Genomic DNA, 21915 nt, shown 5'->3' on the forward strand with positions numbered 1-21915 from the left:
CGTCGTATGCGTGTTTGGCGCCGTGCAGGTGAGCGCCACAATCAGGACTGCATACGACCGAGGCACACAGGGCCAACACCCGGCATCATGGTGTGGGGAGCGATCTCCTACACTGGCCGTACACCACTGGTGATCGTCGAGGGGACACTGAATAGTGCACGGTACATCCAAACCGTCATCGAACCCATCGTTCTACCATTCCTAGACCGGCAAGGGAACTTGCTGTTCCAACAGGACAATGCACGTCCGCATGTATCCCGTGCCACCCAACGTGCTCTAGAAGGTGTAAGTCAACTACCCTGGCCAGCAAGATCTCCGGATCTGTCCCCCATTGAGCATGTTTGGGACTGGATGAAGCGTCGTCTCACGCGGTCTGCACGTCCAGCACGAACGCTGGTCCAACTGAGGCGCCAGGTGGAAATGGCATGGCAAGCCGTTCCACAGGACTACATCCAGCATCTCTACGATCGTCTCCATGGGAGAATAGCAGCCTGCATTGCTGCGAAAGGTGGATATACACTGTACTAGTGCCGACATTGTGCATGCTCTGTTGCCTGTGTCTATGTGCCTGTGGTTCTGTCAGTGTGATCATGTGATGTATCTGACCCCAGGAATGTGTCAATAAAGTTTCCCCTTCCTGGGACAATGAATTCACGGTGTTCTTATTTCAATTTCCAGGAGTGTAGAAAAACCCTTATTATACGAATTACTATTTTGTCTAAAAATACCTCTAAAATTATATAAAGAATGACAAACATAGATCATTTCTGCGATGTATTAAGCATAATACAAAAATACTACCCCATTCTTCAGTTGAGAGAAATTTGGTGAATATGGATAAAACCATTGTGAATTATATGTACCTAATGTTCTGAAAATGTAATTTCGAGAAAATGAGAAAAGAATGTTCACAGTGTTGTTAACTCACCGTATGCTTCTTTCAGAACATTCCAGCAGCATAATCTTGCTAGACAGCTGCTTCTTTATCCTTTGTAGACTTCTTCAGGGTCCTTTTCCTTACTTTTGACTCTTTAGTGGTGGCTTCCACAGCCCTCTCAGCTCCAACTAGTCGCTGACGATCTATGGCTGTCAGAGCAGCTATCATATTATTTTCTGGCTGGATGCCTAATTTGTCCATTACTTTGGTCCTACCGATTACACCATCATTGAAACAGATGACAGCATCCATCACACCCATTTTGAGTACTGTCCATCCAACAAACACAGTTTTTGGTACTCGTTGCCATACGCAGCTGTTGAAACATTCATTAGGGTTTTGTCTACGGCCATGTAGACATTTGCTAAGTAATTTTTTATCTGCAAGATCCCTGTATATTGGCTTCATTGTTCCCATGACTGTGGCAGGCATGGAATGTTTATCGTGATATTCCTTGCCTGAAGCCAGTGTGCAGACGAGAGTTTAAGACTATAATGACAATTTAAAAATTAATAAACCATACATTAAAACGGGAAAAATTTGTCTTTCATATGCCAGCAATTTTTCTTTCGATTTTTCAGTCATTTTCACATCCAGGTCCTCTTAAGTGTTGTGAGCACATGTTCAGTAGAGGAGATGTGCTTCACGGTGGCGAAGATGAACAAGTGCTCATAGCTGATAAGGTATTTAGCTTAGAGCCTCTGCTTACTGGACATTCATTTCTTGTTTTGGTCCTTACTACCATCTCTGAAAGTTAGTCGGTGGTTCACCCTGTGTATGCGCGATTGAAGGTATTGCAACTGAAGTCTGAAATCAGTTTACTCTAGTACGGTGCAGGGAAGAAATAACATCGTACAGTTACTATTTAGTTCAATCGACGTATCCGTTCTCTATAAATATACGACTTAGTGCGAGTCTGCACCTCTGTAGTAGGAGATCCCCGCTGTCAGACCCAGTATCCGTCCGCCGGTTGTGACGTCTCGGGAATGCGGCCGCGAGGGCGTGCTCCCGCGTCGCATTAACATCACACTGGCAGTAGCTGGCTAGCTGCGGGGAGAGTCAAGCCACGGGCCCTTGCGTGACCGGGTGGAACCGCTGTCTGCGCCAGCTTCTCAACTCAACATCGCTTCTCTCCTAAATTTGCCACATTGCGCAGCAAGTACTACCGTGTTCTACTAAATGCTCCTTTGGCGGTTGCTACAGTAACAATTATTGTCAGCATCTGTTTAAACGTGTAGCTCTGCATTAAAAGTCTCTAGACATTTCAACTTGTATGGAACTGCTCAGTGTCGCTGCGCATTGTCGCTGTTTGTCCTCCGCTGCACATCGCTGGCGGTTTGATACCATCATTCGAGTAAGATGCTGAAGTCGAAAATCTTCTCTGCATTCTGCGAATTGCAAGGCATGTAACATTTGGTTTTTAACACTCCCCTTTCTTAAAACACGATGATTTTTCCTTATTTTATTCTTTACCAAAACATAATTCAAACCCTATGTGTAATCTCCAAAGGGGTTTCGTTTTATTTGTGTAATATATTACACAGATTTTTCGTTGGTTCTCTGTTATAGGCCCAAAAACTGTACCATGTGCATTTTATTTCGTTGTAATATGAATGCGTGGTGTGTGTTCTTTCGGGCATGTCGTTGCCGCTGATTTCACATGAAGTCCCGGTGCAGCTGACATCAATAGATCCTTCCCTTTCCTTTGTGTCCCCTCCACCTTCAATTTACATAATTGTTTAATTGTGACTGCTCACCTGAAACTGTTTTAATTTAGAAATTCAGCTATACAGGATGGTCTCATTTCATAAGTTTTACGGCTTGACAACAGGTCATCTGCAAAGTAGCCGGAGAAATATGTTTATTTATTCACAAACTACTTACTTTGGTACACTCTTGCCAAGAATAAGACAAGTGGTTGTCTTGTGCGTACATGTTCCGTTCTGTTGTTCAGCCTAGGTGTGTTTCTTTCAGAATTGTAAATATATACACTTTTTTTCACTTCTGCCCTACTTGGTACTGTCAACGCCCACCAGCAAAAACTGGCTAACTTGAAAAATACCGTCTTTATAATTCAAACAGTTTCGAGTGAGCAGTAATAACAAATTAAATTACGCGTGCTGTAGTTTTTAATCGTGAAATAGAGAACCAGCCGAAAATATATGTAATATTTCACAGAAATGAAACGACACCTGCTGAAGATGACACATAGGGGTCGGTACAAGTTTGGGTAGACAGTTAAAACAAAGATGTGTTTCGCAGAATGAGGTGTTTTAAAAATCAAAATGAAGTTGCACACATCCAAAAACGGGAAGGGGAGCTCACAATCACAGAAAGGCAGAAAAATAGTTGTTTCGAGACCATGAAACTTTACTTCGGAATAGAGAACTTTCAGACATACCTAAATAAACCAGGCAGGTGAACGTCAAATGCCGGCCGGTGTGGCCGTGCGGTTCTAGGCGCTACAGTCTGGAACCGCGCAACTGCTACGGTCGCAGGTTCGAATCCTGCCTCGGGCATGGATGTGTGTGGTGTCGTTAGGTTAGTTAGGTTTAAGTAGTTCTAGGGGACTGATGACCTCAGAAGTTAAGTCCCATAGTGCTCAGAGCCATTTGAACCATTTTTTGATCGTCAAATAAGTACTGTCAACGTCTACTTTTCCTCGTTTTCCGTCGTTCCCTTCTTCCTTCTAAATTCATGGCGGTATATGGGTTTAGTTTTCTCACGTTAGTGTCTCGTTCTTCAATTTAGAAACAAGCTACATAGGAACAAATTTGCATCTACTTAATAATGCATTTATTAAATATATAAAAATAAACATCTACTACAGACCACTCAGGATCCTTCAAAAATGAAGGAAGCGAAACGCATATGGTAAATAAACAACTACCTTTCATTTAGGTGCAATGACGGAGCATACCTCCATGTACTTTCAACGATATTCGTCGCAGCACACGATTTTCCACACATCAAAGACACGTTATACGGGAAACGTTTGGTATCTTTCCCGTTGCGAGGGGAATTTCTTCGGAACGGATGATATACACTGAAGAGCCAAAGAAACTGGTACAGCTGTCTAATATCGTGTAGGGCCCCAGCGAGCGTACAGAAGTGCCGCAACACGACTCGACATGGACACGATTGATGCCTGAAGTAGTGTTGGAGGGAATTGACACCATGGATCCTGCAGGGTTGTCTATAAATCCGTGAGAGTAGGTGGAGATCCCTTGTGAACCGCACGTTGCTAGGCATCCTAGATATGCTCTATAATGTTCATGACGGGGAAGTTTTGTGCCAGCGTAATTGTTTAAACTCAGAAGAGTGTTCCTGGAGCCACTCTGTTGAAATTCTGGACATGTGGGGTGTCGCATTTTCCTACTGGAATTGCCCAAGTCCGTCGTAATGCACAACGAACATAATTCATGCAGGAGATCAGAGTCGTACTTACGGGTCCCCTATCACTCCAACTTCACGCGCCCCACACCATTACAGAGCCTCCACCAACTTGAACAGTCCCCTGCTACATGCAGGGACCATGGATTCGTGAGGCTGTCTCCATACCCGTCCATGTCCATCCACTCAATACAATTTGAAACGAGACTCGTCCGTCCAGGCAACATGTCTCCAGTCATTAACAGTCCAATGTGTTGTTGACGGGCCCAGGGGAGGCGTAAAGTTTTGTGTCGTGCAGTCATCAAGAGTACACGAATGAGCCTTCGGCTCCGAAGGCTCATATCGATGACGTTTCGTTGAATGGTTCGCGCGCTGACACTTGTTGGTGGCCCAACATTGAAATCTGCAGAAATTTTCGGAAGAGTTGCGCTTCTGTCACGTTGAATGATTCTCTTCAGTCGTTATTGGTCCCGCTCTTGCACGATCTTTTTCCGGGCGCGGCGATATTGGAGATTTGATGTTTCACTGGATTCCTGATATTCAGGGTACACTCGTTAAATGGTCGTACGGGAAACTGCCCGCTTCGTTGCTACCTCGGAGATGCTGTGTCCCATTGCTCATGCAGCGACTATAACATCACGTTCAAACTCACTTAAATCTTGATAACCTGCTATTGGAGCAGCAGAAACCGATCTAACAACTGCGCCAGACACTTGTTGTCGTATATAGACGTTGCCGATCGAAGTACCGTATTCTGCCTGTTTACATATCTCTGTAATTGAATACGGGGTCTGATACCAGTTTCTTTGGCGCTTCAGTGTAATTTATAGACACTACGTTAAAATAATGCTGTCTAAAAAATGTCGTAGATTCCCCATTGTTGTTCCGATTTCACGTTTGACCGCTACGTTACTTTCTATTGAACGAGGTGTAGCAAACGGTACGAAACTCAAACTGAATGAATAAAGCGCTGAAAAATGATAATCAATGTTTTGTCAGTCACCTCTAGCTTACTCCATACACCCCTTTCGATACACGCCTTTTCACTAGCGAAGACAGTAAGCACTGGTGTCGAGCGCGCACGTTCTTTCATAGCGGTTGCCACGCTCTGGAGCGATGAGCGGGACCGACCTACCCTCGCTTCGGAGTTAGGATGCTGCGTAGAGCGCGCTCATTAAAGTCGCGCTGTTGTATTTTGTTGGGGGCAGAGCGTTTGCATCTCGGAGGGCCGCCTCGCGGGAGGACAGGAGAGATCTTGATCAGCCGGCCGCGCCGCCCCCACAGCCGCCCCCCTGCGTGGCGACCGCACACCTGGAGCCGGCTGGGCACACGTCCACACGCTATCGCCGCCTCCATCGCCGCCGTCACTCAGGAGCACGCGTCACGGCCTGCCGACAGCTTCCGGGCCCGCAGCGACTCCCATCAACAGACAAACACCTCTTCTCGGATTCTTTGTCTCGTGGGAAACGCCTTCGTTGAAGCTACTTTTCTCCAGTGTCCCGATGTCTTTATTTTTAGAATCTCATTATTTGTCAAGTAACGGAACCTTCAGATGGAAGGAAAACATGAGTTCACGACATAATCCGGTAACAGGGAAACGTGTTCATTTCACAAATCACTTAGCTGTTCGAAACAGCTCGTAATGCAGTGTTAAAGGAATATGGGTACGAAATATGGTGATACTACTTGTAGTCCTACGTAGTAGAGAACTAAATTTTTCAAGAATTTCATTGAGCAACACTTGTTGTAAGCGAAATACTGTGAACGCGAGAGCCCTAAGAGCTGCAGAATTCAACGAAAGCCGGCCGCTGGTGGCCGAGCGGTTCTGGCGCTACAGTCTGGAACCGCGTGACCGCTACGGTCGCAGGCTCGAATCCTGCCTCGGGCATGGATGTGTGTCTTGTCCTTAGGTTAGTTAGGTTTAAGTAGTTCTAAGTTCTAGGGGACTTATGACCTCAGCAGTTGAGTCCCATAGTGCTCAGAGCCATTTGAGCCAATTCAACGAAGTCGTGCAGAGTGCCGCTTCTGCGGTGATGGAATGTGTTGAATTTTCTGCGGGATCCAACACACTTCATGTTATTTTTGCTTTCACTTTCGTTGGCTTCGTCAATCCACAACAAAACTGTAATAGTACAACCTAACCTAGACCTAGTCCGCCCCCGGTAGCTGAGTGGTCAGCGCGACAGAATGTCAATCCTAAGGGTCCGGGTGTTGTGTTGTCCTGATCATCATCATTTCATCCCCATCGACGCTCAAGTCGCCGAAGTGGCGTCAAATCGAAAGACTTGCAACCGGCGAACGGTCTACCCTCGGGAGGCCCTAGTCACACGACCTAGACCTCAGGCTAAGTTACATATCAGTCCCGACAGTTAGGTTTACCGCTTTTACATTCGTTGCCTTCGCCAGCTTCAAAACCGACGGTCATTTTAGAGTTGAACCTAGACCTCGGGCTAAGCTACAGTTCAGTCTCTCACCACAGCCGAATTTCTCGCTTTGACCTTCGTTGGTCTCGCCAGTTGACATCCGAACTGTCACAGTCCAACCTGACCTAGTCCTCGTCTGAAGATGGGCTAACCCTATTGAAACTGGTGAACGCAAAATAAACTGTCTAAAAAAGTGATTGATTGATCACACTTGTGTCGTCCGAACAAATCACAGCCAGGGCAAAAGCACTGCAGGAGCAAAGACGCGAGCTGGTGCCAGTGCCATAGGGACTCGCCACTTGCGCGAGTTCCACCAGCGCCACGGGCGGCGCTGAGGATGAAGATATCGACTTCGCCTCGACCTACTGGCGGCCGAGTACAATCCGCCGATGATCGGACGACAACGGACAGAAGCCTACTCGGAAGACAGAAGAACAGCTATCACCCGCTTGGTTATGGATCATCGTCCAGGGCTGAATTAGACGAGGAACGTCATTTAGTGAACTGTTAGAAGTAAACAAGCAGTTGTTTTAAACTGCATTTGCTATGTACTGCGGAGTTTACCTACGATTATTTACACTTAGCCATTGACGGCCTTTTTTGTGCTATATTACATGCAGTGTTGCAGACTTAATCATTCGACACATGCAAATATAAGTAAATCTTTTTAACTCATTTGTGTGACTTTATTACTAATTTGTTGGAGTGTTGTAGAACCTTCGTTCTCCTATCCTGTTACCTGACCTTGGGACATAGCTGTGTAATAGTGGCAGGAAGAAATTGTCTTTGCGGCGTACTGCACCAGAAGCCGTTTCACGACCTCACAAACTCGGCCTACCGTAACACCAGTGGCACTTCGGCCTCCAAAGCAACAGCGGCGAGGCCTTTACAAAACATTTTTTTCAGCATTTCAACATATATTAGAACTAATAATATAGAACTAGTAATCTTGCCACAGAGTACAGCACGCTGAGCTACATTGCCATTGGGGAAGCAAATTCTTAGAATGACTGGGTGCTGCATGTGAAAAACCGCTTATTCCAGTAAGAACCCCATGCTCTCCGCAGACCTGTCTCACCGCACTAGGGTTCAAACCCCACGCTGCAGACATGTACTTCTTGTAGACATTTGACAACAAATAAATTACTGTAAACAAAGTAATGATATTACAACATTCAACATATACTACGTGCAATAGCATACACATGCTAGGTTTCTAGTCAGAATGAAGCGAGTTTTCTCATGCATCTTTGGAGCTGACTTCTGGAATTAATTGTTCCAAGAAGTGTCCTGCCAATTTCCGTGAATTATTCATACCATACCTAATTAATGTGCTTGAAATCTACGCTAGGTACCACAATGCTCTTTTGCGATGTTAAATAAATAATATTAAAGAGAAAGGAAGAAAGAGTCTCATTCATTGACATCCTACGAACCTTCTGGGTTCACTTAAAAATGCGAACGCTCTTACGTTGTCCATATACATAATCGATTTATCAGTTAGGGTCAGCAGCTTTATCTCATTATTCTCTGAGAATGCTGTTATCTGTAGGTTGATATCATCGCTGGCTGGTAGTAAGGAAATCCGAAATGACTTATTTCTATATGGGGTAATGAGTGTCAAATTTATTAAAAAGTGGATTAGTGCAAATTACTGTTCTTGAACAAGGAGAGAGAACGTAATAGTTTCCGGTTACAAAATTACCTGTACACTTCTAGAGACATTCACATCTTTTAAATACTTAGAAAGGAAGGAAGATCTCTGTTTAACTCCCCGTCGACAATGAGCACACTGGAAATGAAGTACGATCATGGACTAGGGAGGGATTGGGAAGTAAATCGCCCACACTTCTTCAAAGGACGTATCGTGGCATTCGCCTTAACCGACTTAAGGAAAGCCTTAAATCTGGATTGCAAGGCGGGAACTGCGCTACTGTCCTGCCGTGTGCAACTACGCCGCTACCTTCGGTCTACGCATTTGATTTAACACGAAGAAGCTACGCGATGTACGACGATCACGTAAAGGAGCAGTCAAATGAAAACGAGACAGACAGAAAAAAATAAGTGAACTGTTTATTGTTGCAAATGACTCACCAAACTGTTAATACATTTATCACGCTATGAGACGAGACGGTCAGTGCCTTCGTGAAAAGATGTTTGCGGTGGGCTACGGAACCATTATTGCACCCAGGCGTGCACCCCTTTGTCCGAAGCATATCGACGGCTACGAATGTCTTTCTTCAGGGCTCCAAAAATATGAAATTCACATGGGGTGAGATCGGGACTTTATGGAAAATTTGAAAGGGCTTTCCAGTGAGCCCACATGTTGCCAAGTTTGTTTCGACTACGCTGCAGAAATTTCGCTGCCAAGCCCTTACACACGCTCTATACGGTCCCGTTTTCTCCCCTATGTGATTTCCATAATTTTGGAGCCCTCATGAAAGGCATTCGTGTTCGTTGATTTGCTATTTTTCCATGAAGACACTGACTGCCTCGCCTCGCAGTGGGATAAAAGTATTAACAGTTGTGATGATTAATTTTGAAACAATAAACCGTTTACTTCCTTTTTTTGTAAGTGTCTCGTTTTCATTTGACTGTCCCTTATAAACTTAGTAGTAGGGAAGGTGAATGAAGTACTTTAATTTATTGGAAAGTTTCTGGAAAGGTAAAGATCATTTACAAAAGAAAACAAAATGAAATGATCGTATGACATTATTAACAGGAAGTTGCCGTCTGGGTTGTTCGTGCGTTTGCTGCCAGACTTTCTGTTTGACGCTACTTCGGCGCCTCGCGCGTCTTTGTAATGAAGATCAGATGAAAGTAGGACAACGGAAACACCCAGCGAAACACGAATGAAGAAAATCTCCGGTCTGGCCTGGAATCGAAGCGAAACCCCGCGATCTAGAAGCTGTGACGCTAAGCACTAGGCAAGGAGCTGAGGATTGTCTGTAAAGGAAAGTGCGTACGGAACGCTAATGCGACTACTGCTCTAGCGTCTGGCGTCATTACCTAGTGGGCATGACAGAGGACACCGAATGATTTTTGAAACATGCTGCTAAAATCGTAATATGTCACTGTAGCTTATACGAATGCCTAACAGAGATGTACGAGGAACTTAAATGAGAATAGTTGGAAGGAAGACGACATTGTTCTCTAGCAATCCAGTAAAGTAAATTTAGAGAACGGATGTTCAAGGTAGAACGAAATTTTTTCCGCCCCCATCGTTCATTTTGCATTGAGATTATGGGTATAACATACTAGGTTAGACGGTCATTTCCTGTCTGTCAGTTCGCCAGTGGAATAAGACACAAAAATTGCTAATGTTGGCAGGAACTACCCTCGACCGTGTTCAGTGGTTGTGTAAATAGTGTGTAAATTCTGTTGTAGAAACTATACGCATACAGTATACAGGTTGTTCGGAAATTCCCGTTACAAACTTCTGGGACTTATAGAAGGGAGTAAGTACGTAATATTTTGGACAGAAGCCCTTGTCCGGAAGTTTCATCCAATGGCGGTACGAAGCGTTAAAATTATAGGCAACGGCCCCTGTAAATGTGTGGATGTACAGGGTGATTCTGTGATGATGTTACAAAATTTATGGGATTATGGAGAAGGATAAATGTATCAATTTGATGTATCGGAAACGAACGAGTCGAAAGTTACAAGCGAAAATTGTTCTGATGCCTCTGACAGTCGAATAGTGTGTTGTTGCTAAGACTGTAGGTTAGGCAACTTTCAGAGGAGGTAGTATGGACCAAATCAAGAAAGAAATGTCTGGTAAATATGGGCTCTGAAATGCGTGCTTGAGGAGCTATGAGCACTTGTTCATCTTGGCTACTGGTGAAACAGATCTCCTCAATCGAACAAGTGCTCGTAGATATGCATTTCAAAACCCATGTTTACTAGATGTTTTCCTTGTTTTGTTCCGTACTACCACTTCTGAAAGTTGCCTATCCTACAGTCTTAGCAACAACACTATCTACAATTTATTCCACTGTCAGAGGTGTCGGAGCGTTTTTGTTATATAGCTTTCGACTCGTTTCTTTCGATACAGGGACCCTTACCTCAAACTGATACGTTTGTCCTTTTCTACAATCCTAGAAAGTTCGTAGCATAATCACAGAAGCAATCTGTGTATACATACATTTACAAGTGCCCGCGCCTATAACTCTGACTTCCTGTAGCGATGATATTTTCGGACAGGAGTCCCTCTTCAAAATATTATGTACTGATTCCCCTCTACAAGACCTAAAACTCTGCAACGGGAATTTCCGAACACCCTATATATCTGTCGACTTTCTCACGGAAAAATTCTCACTTTAGGGAATTCGTAAAAGAGTACGGAATTCTGCTGCAAAACGCTCTCCAAGTAAAACCCTCTACAACGCTTACAGGCTACGTTTATGTAGAGAGATTTCTTGCGTCTGACACATCGCCGGAGGTAGGTTGTTGTTTGTTATTCAGACTCTTGCAACAGAATGCACGCTGCTTTTCCTTCTCCGTGTACAAACAATAGAATATAAGTACCCGTTTCGTTCTTAATGCGTAGCAGGCACGTACAAATGTTTGAGCCGCGGCGCAGTTCACGGTATTCCGGAACACCGCTCTACACATCCTCCCCGACTTAAAAATAACCCGCCGCCCTTACGCGGAACCGTTTTCCGCCCGCGCAGCACAGGTTTCCCGCCGTATCGGCGGCAATAGAGCCGGCAACGGCCCGAATGGAAAACAGGGCGTAAAGGGAGAAAATAAAAGGGCGAGGGGCCTTATACCGTAACTTTTGAGACCCGCGGCCCGCGCCGGCGGAAGGAGAGGAACGAATATTGTGCGGCATTCGCGAACGCGCCGCCGGCGGGCGCCGAGGGCCTATTTGAATGCTAACAATGGCGGCCGGCCGGCGTCGACAACAGGTCGGCTTGTATCGACATTCACGGCCGGAATTAAACCGCCCCCGCGTCCCCCACCCCCGCCCCCACTGCCCCCGCCCCCGCTCCGCCCCCGCCGGCGCCGCTGCTTTATGAAGGATATTACGGCGAGAGAGCACCGCCTGTTTTATGCTCACCGGGCTTTACGTAATATTTTCATATTCATCGCGCACCGCGTGCGTTTAACATCGCTTTATTCAGGCGACACACAATATCTTTTATCTGCGCTGCTACCGTGAAACGGCTCTCTATTTGCTTCATTGCTATTCCATTGGGCGGACGCGCCGGCAGCTACCTGGCCCCCGAGGGACGCGAGACGCCGGCGGCTTCTGGCCTGGATTATTCATACGGCGCGCCAGCCGGCTCACTCTCGGCCGAGCAGACGACGTCGCCGCCGTCGAGATTGACAGCCGGGGCTCACTGCGGAAGAGTTATGGGACAGGACGGGCCCCGCAAAGAACTGCGGCTCATAGAAGGCGGCGTCGCGCGGACGTGTCGCCCACCGTGTCCGCGCTCTGTCAGCCGCTGTCTTCATTCCAGGCACAAGCGAGCGGCGCAGCACTCGTTTCACAGTTACCACGAGAGCTCTCCATCGTGGGTACGCCGGGATCGTTACGGCCGGCGCGCTAGCCCAGATGGCGAGGACTGCAGAAGAAATTGACATGAAGTGATGTTCAACAGATACGTTAATCTGACAGAAGTAATACGAGATCGACTGCTTTTGTATACCAGCCTAGCATATGGCGTCATTTTCAGTTCATAAAAATGCTTTCCAAAAGGATAACCGCTCGCTGACACAACGATGAGAAATCTAACCAGAAAAGCGGAGAAAAGCTGTTGAAAATGGTGTTCCGAACACCCTTATTGTTGTGTTGGCTGAAGAGCCAACACCGTGTTACTAGAGGAGACCGAAATGCACGCGTTTTAGATCACGCAGGCTGGCGTGGGGAGGGAAGAACTATACTGACGTGAGGTCTGGAACATGACAAGGAATTAGAATTCAGAAAGCGGACGTAATTAGTTTGATACTTAACTTTAATCCATTAATGATGAACGTCGGTCTTGAAGGTACATGATTCACAATATTATCTGTTCAGAATACATAGTAACTGAATATGGCGCCTTGCTAGGTCGTAGGAAATGACGTAGCCGAAGGCCATGCTAAACTGTCGTCTCTGCAAATGAGAGCGGATGCAGGCAGTGAACCATCGCTAGCAAAATCGGCTGTACAACTGGGGCGAGTGCTAGGGAGTCTCTCTAGGCTAGACCTGCCGTGTGGCGGCGCTCGGTCTGCAATCACTGATAGTGGCGACACGCGGGTCCGACGTATACTAACTGACCCCGGCCGATTTAAAGGCTACCACCTAGCAAGTGTGGTGTCTGGCGGTGACACCACAGTTATGACGTATAGAAATCCATTGCAGTATAATATTTAAGCATATGACATATTAGTAAACAGCTGTTCATGTCTAGTATAAAAAAAGAAGTTCGTTAGAGTACAATGTCCTTTATATGTTGTGAAGGAAAAAACGTAGCACAGCTGAGGCAAACAAAATCCACCCTGGGTGTGCCGATGGAACCATCGCGGCCGTCACGTGAACTAATCCATAGACACTGCGGAAAACTGAACGCAATTTTCCCTTGATCACACAGGGTGTAACGGATATAGGTACAGGTATTTTTATTTGTGGTACCTTAATATGTACACATATCAGCGTGTTAGTTGTTTTTTCTCTGCGTGCAATGGTATTGCCAGAAAGACGTCACAAACTTCAGAATCTGATGTTTTCTGCACCAGTAAGTGTACTCCGCTTCTCAGAAAAAACAAACCGTTTTCCGTCCATGCGTCCACACTTCAACACCTTACCTGCTGCCCAGGGTGGATGACCGAAAGATACATGCTCCGCGACTTCGGGCAATCGACAGATTTGTCGTACTACCCGAGGTGATCACTTTATACACAAAGGCGAAAATAACTCTTATTTTCGTGACAACAAGATATAAGATAGCATTCTCTTGTGTTTCCCCAGTATCTCACGAATTGAGACTGTGATACGTCGTTGATATTGATCTGCCCGTCGACAGATTTAAAGGTAGCAGTGGATATTCGAATATTCTATAGTTTTCCTTTAGTTGAAAGAATAGATAAGAAATTACCACGTTTAATTTTAGTGTTTGTTAAACTGTAATGAAAAATTATTCCCACATTGTGTAGCTGCTGCCCGCAACTGAGGCCGGCCGAAGTGGCCGTGCGGTTAAAGGCGCTGCAGTCTGGAACCGCAAGACCGCTACGGTCGCAGGTTCGAATCCTGCCTCGGGCATGGATGTTTGTGATGTCCTTAGGTTAGTTAGGTTTAACTAGTTCTAAGTTCTAGGGGACTAATGACCTCAGCAGTTGAGTCCCATAGTGCTCAGAGCCATTTGAGCCATTTGAACCCGCAACTGATAGATGCAACTATTATCAAGGATTATTCACGCGTTTTGAAATGAGTTTAGTTTAAGTATTTCGTTCGAAACAGTCACGAATTCTGTAACTCTAAAACGAATATAACTTATAATTTAATTGTTTACAGGTTTATGATCCGCAGAAAAAACCATTAATAAGTTTAACCTCTACAGGCTTATGCTGTTGCCTATTGAATATAGTCCTAATATTTTATTTTGTTGTGTAATTTTTCTGTATAGGATTGTTGACGAGACTCCATACAAAAGCATACAGAACCGCAAGGAAGGGAGACGAAGCAACGAGGATATTTGAATAGCAACGGATGATGAAAACGGACGAGGAAGGAGACCAGCCGTGACGTTTTCAAAGGAAACAACCTGACATCCACCCCTAATCGATTTAGGGTAATGTAAATCTGGATCTCAGGACAAGGGCTACTAACCCAGCTCTTGCAAATAGCTGTTCAGTGCCTTAAACAATAGGGAATCTCTCCGGTAGAATCTAAATTCTTTCATAACGAAATCGGCTAGGTCTGAATACGCCCATTGTATACACTTTCTGTCTTTATCAGGTCTCTAATGGGCTGTTGTGTGGAACTAGATATTTCGAGGGTAAAGTAATTTAACGATCTTTAGTGTTTCATGAACCTTCGGTTTCCAGTAATGGTAATTATAGTGCTTGTAACAATTTGATAGAAATTGGCTGGATTTAGTAGTTAATTCAGATGACAGCTGTCATTCTGACGTACTACATCACTAAGACCTTGATTTTCAAAAGTTACAATTGTGTTTTTACGATATTTTTAAATACTCACTCATCTCTGTGACCAGAGGCTTCGATTCAGTGACCGAGATTTTTCCGCAGTGTAGCGGCTGTGACGGAGTCCACAAAGCTCATAATTACGCAAACAGTGACACTGAGACGCAAGCCGCGAAAGTAGCTTCAAAAGGAGGACTACAAGTCACGTGTCAGTTATTGTTTTTTTTTTTTAACTTTTCAAATTGTTCACTGTCTTTTTCGTACTGCGGCATGATACTTTAGAATACAGAAATTTGATGTACCATGTAGTTATGTTACACAGTCAAAGGCAACATGCTTATTGAAATGTAAGTTAAATACGAATGTGTATTTGAAAAGTTTTCACAATGCGACCCTATTAAGCTACTTCCGTATAATCCGACCATTAAGACCTGAGCCTTGCAGTGAAATATTCGGCGTGTTTCTCGAATAGGGCACAAAAATTGTTTTGCTGGAATTACGTTCGGTAGCAGGCAGATATTTCTTCGCAGAATGTAAATGAAAACCGGACTAAGTTCAGTGCAAAGTGTTTACGAGAGCAGCTGCGCTGCCTCTTGTGCTGAACTTGCGCTCCGGTGCGGTCTGGTAATGAAGGCGCGACGCGGTATTCCGCCAGTTGTGTCTCCTTTATTCCTCAGACTTCTTCACCCGCAACCGAACAGCTCCTGCTCCTCCTCCTCTTCCGCCATCCCTTCCTCCCTTTCCCATTCCTCATTACCCTCCCTCCCCCCACGCCCACCAACCCCTAACAACCATTCCACTTCTTGCCTCTGCTCGTCTTCTTAGTCGCCGCGTTGAATTCACTTCAGTTCGGGATCTGGAATTTACGGGCAGGAAATTCACCGCTGGAGTCCCCCGTAAATTACCATGAGAATAAGAGGGAAGCGTCGCCTGTTGTGACGGCAGCTGGTGGATCCTGAATGGGCGGGCAGGCGAGCATCTTGCGTGTAAAGTTTCACAACAAGTGCACACACTCCTAATATAAATATCCCGCGGTGGGCCCGCCTAATGCTTATTAATGCCTCCAGGTGCTCAGTTTTGTGTGTGTGTGTGTGTGCGTGTGTGTGTGTGTAGGTGTCAGGCGGCTATTAGCGAAGCTACCGGCAGCTGCTGTAATACCGCGCCTTGTAACAGGCTTACGTGCCTCTACGCTCCACCTCTAAGCAACCCCCTCTGCCTTAGGGTAGGTCTTGCCTCACACATTCCATACCACGGTTGTCACTTAAGATTTCGGTTGTCAGCTCTGCGTTACTTCTGGAGAACCAATTGTGTTACACTGATATTTATTCACAACGCTTGTCATTCTGGACCAGGAGGACTGCGCTGCGAAATTTTCTACATTTTTTTTCACTACCTTATTGTAAAAGGTGCAGAAGTTCTTACAGAGAGGCGTTTGTTCTCTCCGGTGCTGTCGAGGGTCTGAAGCAGCCTGTCAGCCAACCTGAGTGATTGAAAAGCGATCATCTTCGGGACTTACGAAATCATTAAGACTCACTACAGACTGGTAATTCGTGACAGCTCTAAAAACATATTGTTCTGGAAATAAAAGCCGCGCGGGATTAGCCGAGTGGTCGGCGGCGCTGCAGTCATGGACTGTGCGGCTGGTCCCGGCGGAGGTTCGAGTCCTCCCTTGGGCACGGGTGGGTCTGTGTGTGTTTTTTCCTTGGGATAATTTAGGTCAAGTAGTGTGTAAGCTTAGGGACTGATAAACTTAACAGTTACGTTCCGTAAGATTTACACACGTTTCAACATTCGAAATAATAGAAGATTAGAGACTCAGCACAAACCCAAACTGGGGAGGGACGGACAAGGAATCTGCCTATGCCCTTTCAAAGGGACCATCTCGGAATTTACATTACGCGATTCATGAAAAAGACGGGAGGATTTCAATCTCCGTTTAACTGACTACAGCATTTCGCACCTTCGCTTGGTTGGCTCTTCTGGAGTCGTCTGTTTCCTTACATTAGTCCGGTGTTCAGAATCTGGGTGTGTTGGAGATACGCTAATTTGGGTTTTACTGGGTATTTCTGTGGCTCAAAAAAGCTTCAAATGGCTCTGAGCACTATGGGACTTAACTTCTAAGGTCATCAGTCCTCTAGAATTTAGAACTACTTAAACCTAACTAACCTAAGGACATCACACACATCCATGCCCGAGGCAGGATTCGAACCTGCGATCGTAGCGGTCGCGCGGTTCCAGACTGTAGCGCCTAGAACCGCTCGGCCACTCCGGCCGGCATTTCTGTGGTCAGTAACCTTTCTGCCATCCTATTGTGATTTTAAAGTAAGACGGGACAAAGCGATTTATCCTATGTTGAAAAGTATGTGAAGATAGGGTCGGGTTTATCGTGAAGTCACACTTGCAACTGCTCGTCGTTTTCAGGTTCGAATGTGAGAAGCTGTAGTGGAGAGCCGTATTTGGACTTGAAGCAAATAAGCAGCTGTCTAGTTGAAAAATTGTGCAGTTTCCACAGTAACACTGGACGTTCTGCCAAAGAACATTATAAACTGTTTTTACGTCCTCAGAGAGAAGGAAGGAAGAAAAGAGTTTAGTGTCCAGTCGACAGCCAGGTCATTAGAGATGGAGCACAAGGTCGGATTACGAGAGGATGGGGAACGGAATCGGCCAGACGCTTTTCATAGAAACCAACCCGACATTTGCTTGGAGCGATTTTGATAAATGACGGAAAAGCTAAATCTGGAGGGCAGGATGGTTATGTCGGCAAGGGCTTCAACATCAGGTGTACGAGAATTATTGTTTTTCAAATTCTGATCGATTGCGAAAATAAAACCACTGGTGAATCACTACGCAAATATGTTGCGCAGCGTCTCTAGTATGCCCGTCTATCGTGTAAAGTCGCACTTTTCAGTTCTTAGTGCACAGAACATTAAAATGCGTAGAAAAAGTATCCTTGGCCGAGGGTGAAGTCCTTCTTAATGGTTTCGCTTGATTTTAGGCATCGAATGTAGCTGACATGCGTTTCCTTCTTCATGACAATTCTCGTGCTCGTACTGCTGGTGCAGTGAAGACACTCTTGCAGCGTTTTCGATGGGAAATGTTTAATTACTCATCATAGGACCCTCTGACTAGGCTCCCTCCGACTTTCATCTCTTCAGTGAAATGAGCTGCTGGCTACGATCACACCATTTTAACACAGACCAGAATTGGCGGAAAGCACTGCCGGCTGTCTTCCATGAGGAGGTTATTGGTAAGGTGGTCCAAAATGGCTCTGAGCACTATGGGACTCAACTGCTGAGGTCATTAGTCCCCTAGAACTTAGAACTAGTTAAACCTAACTAACCTAAGAACATGACACACATTCATGCCCGAGGCAGGATTCGAACCTGCGACCGTAGCGGTCTCGCGGTTCCAGACTGCAGCGCCTAGAACCGCACGGCCACTTCGACCGGCGGTAAGGTGGTACAACGGTATGACATACGCCTAAGTTTTAGCAGCGACTATGTAGGGAAGTAGCTAGAAGATGTAGCTAAATGTTGCAGATAAAATCATTTTTACTTTGAAAGTGTTTCAAAATGGTTCATATGTCTCTGAGCACTATGGGACTTAACTTCAGAGGTCATCAGTCCCCTAGAACTTAGAACTACTTACACCTAACTAGCCTAAGGACATCACACACATCCATGCCGTAGGCAGGATTCGAATCTGCGACCGCAGCGTTCGGTCGGTTCCAGACTGTAGTGCCTAGAACCGCTCGGCCACACAGTCTGGTCTTTGAACGTAATTTTCTATTTCGCGACCGATCGGAGGTTAAGAAAAAAATAGCCCTCGTATGTCATCTTTTCTAGTATAACATAAATTTTGTAATGTATGAGATGGTGTCTTAAATGCTTGCATTTCGCATTAGGCTAGCAAACCGCAACAAGGGTCAAAATTCTGTGCGCATATCCCAGATTCGACGCATCTCAGTGGCAAGGAGACATGTACGCGAGAGGCTACAGGAGCTGCAGCCATGTAGAGCCTCTGCGGATATGAATATGACATTTTGACTGTACGGAATACGCTGCCGCCCCCGCCGTTCTCGGCATCGCAGCTAAGGAATCGCCGTGTCGTGTTGCAGGTGGCCGTGTCGGGTAGTCCACCCCCGCCGCCGTCGTCCGGCACGACCGTGGCCGCCGCCGCCGCGCCCGTGGCCGCCTCCGGAGCGGGGGCCGTGCCCACCCCCGGCGCCGCCGCCGCCGCCGCGGCCGCCGCCGCCGCAGCCGCCGCCGCCGCCGCCGCCTCCGCACCGCCCACGAGCCCGGTGGCGGGCGGCGGCGCGGCGCGCTGCTGCGACACGGGCCGGCCGCTGTTCACGGACCCGCTGACGGGCCAGAGCGTCTGCTCGTGCCAGTACGAGCTGCTGGGCTACCAGCGACTCGCCGCGCCGCCCGGCCTGCCGCTCTCCATGTACTCGGCGCCCTACGCCACGCCCGACGGCATGGCCGCCTACTTCCCCGCGCTGGGAGCCGACCAGGCGCCCTTCTACACCTCCACCGTGAGTACCCGCCAACTCACCTCGTCTGGTATTCACTCACAGTTCAGGAAAATAAACGCGGCGGTGATGACGACGGGATGAAACTGCGTAGTCGGCAGTCTCTTAGTCGATCTCCTCCTTGCCCATCTCTCTGACCATCTCTTCATCCCTCACTCTATCCATTTCCTTCTACCTCTCCATCGGTCCACCTCCACTATTTGTCCATCTCCTGCTCCTCTCTCTGTCCATCTGCTACTTCCCTCCATCTCTAGCCATCTGCTTCTCTCCCCTCTCTCTCTGTCTATTTCATCCTCTTTCCTTTCTCTGCCCATCTCATCCTCCCTATTTCTCTGTCCATATCCTCCTAACCCTTTCTCGGTCCGTCTCTTCCTCCCCTCTCCCTCTCTTTCCACCTCCTCCTCTTTGTTTTCTCTGTCCATTTCTCCTCTACTCTTCTGTCCAACACTCCTCCCCGCTCTCTGTGTCCATGTCCTCCTTCCACCACTCTGTGTTCCCATTGAAACACCCCCGTTTAAAATCCTTATTGGGTTTTGTACAATTTACCGAAGCCGCCAAACAGTTAATTATTATGATTATATGACCGTGTGCTTAATGGATGAAAGGCATCGGTTTTTCTGCTGTGGTTTGGGGATATTTCAACCGCGTGCGGCTGTTCTGAGACTGAATAGTGCAATGATTGGAAGTTTGTCTATTATTAAGGACCATAAAGGTTGCGATGTACAGATTGATATATATTTCCTACTAATACACAAATTCTGAGGCAGTTGCTACCTTCGCCTTACATGTCTAATTACAGTTGTATCTTTTTATTGATGGTTGATTTTCAGTGCTTCGTCACACGCAATGTTGATGGTTAGCATTCACAACAATCCTCACTGCAATCCATGGTTGTTGCTGGCCGACGCGGTTGACGCGAAACACGTTATTCGGCACTTGTCACTTTCTGTTTCATATCACTCGCGAATCGGTATTAGTGAGGGTCAACCCCACGACGATCAGGGGGACGTGCTCACACGTCATACTCCGGTGAATTTTACCGTTTACAACTCACTCGACCGCCATTCTTCCCCGTCTCTCCCGCACTACTTCTGACTCGGTCCTCTCCAGTGCTACCCCGCACTCAACACTCGTCTCACTGCCTCCTGCAGCGCTTGACAATCGACTCCTGTCTACTATCGGCCTGGGCGTCGGATACTAGCATCTATGTTCGTGGGATCACGGATCCCTTACACCATCTCTACCTCCTCGCTTCCCATTAAGCGTTACCTTCCCGAAACCAATACGAAGTTGCTGTTTCTTACCCCCACAGCCTTTCCTTCCACATAGTAAGTAATACGTGCACCAAGTTTGGCTGAAAATGATTCAGAGAATTAGCTGGAGCTTTTTACCAGCGGCTTTGACCACATTCGCACATGTCACTTTTATCTCAGATGTATTTAACACATTTCACGTACATAATTCCGTAGGCCTCTGCAGCCAGAGTCAGTTAAAATAAAAGTTCTCTGGTTATCGTACCGCATCATAGTGTAAAAAACTACAGCGGAGAAACCAAGGTTCCGGCCACGGTTACGGTGGCCCTTTTCTGGTTCTAGAAGGCCAGTGTAACAGTGGCCGAAACGTTGTTTTCTCCACTGAAGCTTTTTACAAAAATGGTTCAAATGGCTCTGAGCACTATGGGACTTAACTTCTGAGGTCATCAGTCCCCTAGAACTTAGAACTACTTAAACCTAACTAACTTAAGGACATCATACACCTCCATGCCCGAGGAAGGATTCGAACCTGCGACCGTAACGGTCGCGCGGTTCCAGACTATAGCGCCTAGAACCACTCGGCCTCTCCGGCAGGCAGCTTTTTACACTACGACGCGGTACGCTACTCAGAAAACTTTTATGTTAATGTATTTCACAGATATCAGTGCACGTATTTCACCTGTATCTCTAGCGAACTTCACCCTCCAGTTTCATTTCGCGTAGCTCAATGTTTATGACGTCATATCTCCTGAAATACGTGACTGACGATGATTTTGCAGGTACATCTAATTGTATGTGTGGACACAGTCTGCAAAATTTGTTGCGGATAGAGTTATTTGTACAGAAGTAATCAATTAAAAGGTCATGTCTGATGCGCCAGTTTTACTTAATGGGCAGCGAAAATACAATAAGCGATAAAGTTTTTTCCTTTCATCATTTTGTAGAGAGTCTGAGCGAGAAAACGTCTCGTAAAAGTTTGACATTATGTGTAAGCTTTGTCGTAAATCACTAAGTGCTCTCATTGTCAAATACTGGATGAATACGGTCTGGCTATTTGCCCTTTTTGAGCTGGGCTCTTTTCACCCCTTTGGGAAGTACGTGTTTCTTAACCGCACAGTGGTTCTTTCCAGACATATCAGTCTCACTTAACTAGGGAGTACATAATTGGTCAATTAAGGACGCACATAGTCTTTTTCTCATCCCTTAACACGTATGACAGAGCAGTACTTCATGATTTTTCTTTTTGAG

The 21915-nt window shown here is 46.2% G+C and overlaps 1 protein-coding gene across 1 annotated transcript in view; it reads left to right on the top strand.

Annotated features, from left to right (window-relative positions):
• Nucleotides 1–19193: 19193 nt before the first annotated feature.
• LOC126259615 (iroquois-class homeodomain protein IRX-4) overlaps nt 19194–21915 on the top strand; it is a 247300-nt gene continuing 244578 nt past the window's right edge. Inside the window, exon 1 of the mRNA XM_049956571.1 lies at nt 19194–19417. Coding sequence (XP_049812528.1) covers nt 19328–19417 — 90 coding nt within the window. The 5' untranslated portion in view covers nt 19194–19327. The remainder of the gene's footprint in view (nt 19418–21915) is intronic.

The sequence above is a fragment of the Schistocerca nitens genome, chromosome 1 (genome assembly GCF_023898315.1).
Source record: "Schistocerca nitens isolate TAMUIC-IGC-003100 chromosome 1, iqSchNite1.1, whole genome shotgun sequence".
Lineage (NCBI taxonomy): Eukaryota > Metazoa > Arthropoda > Insecta > Orthoptera > Acrididae > Schistocerca > Schistocerca nitens.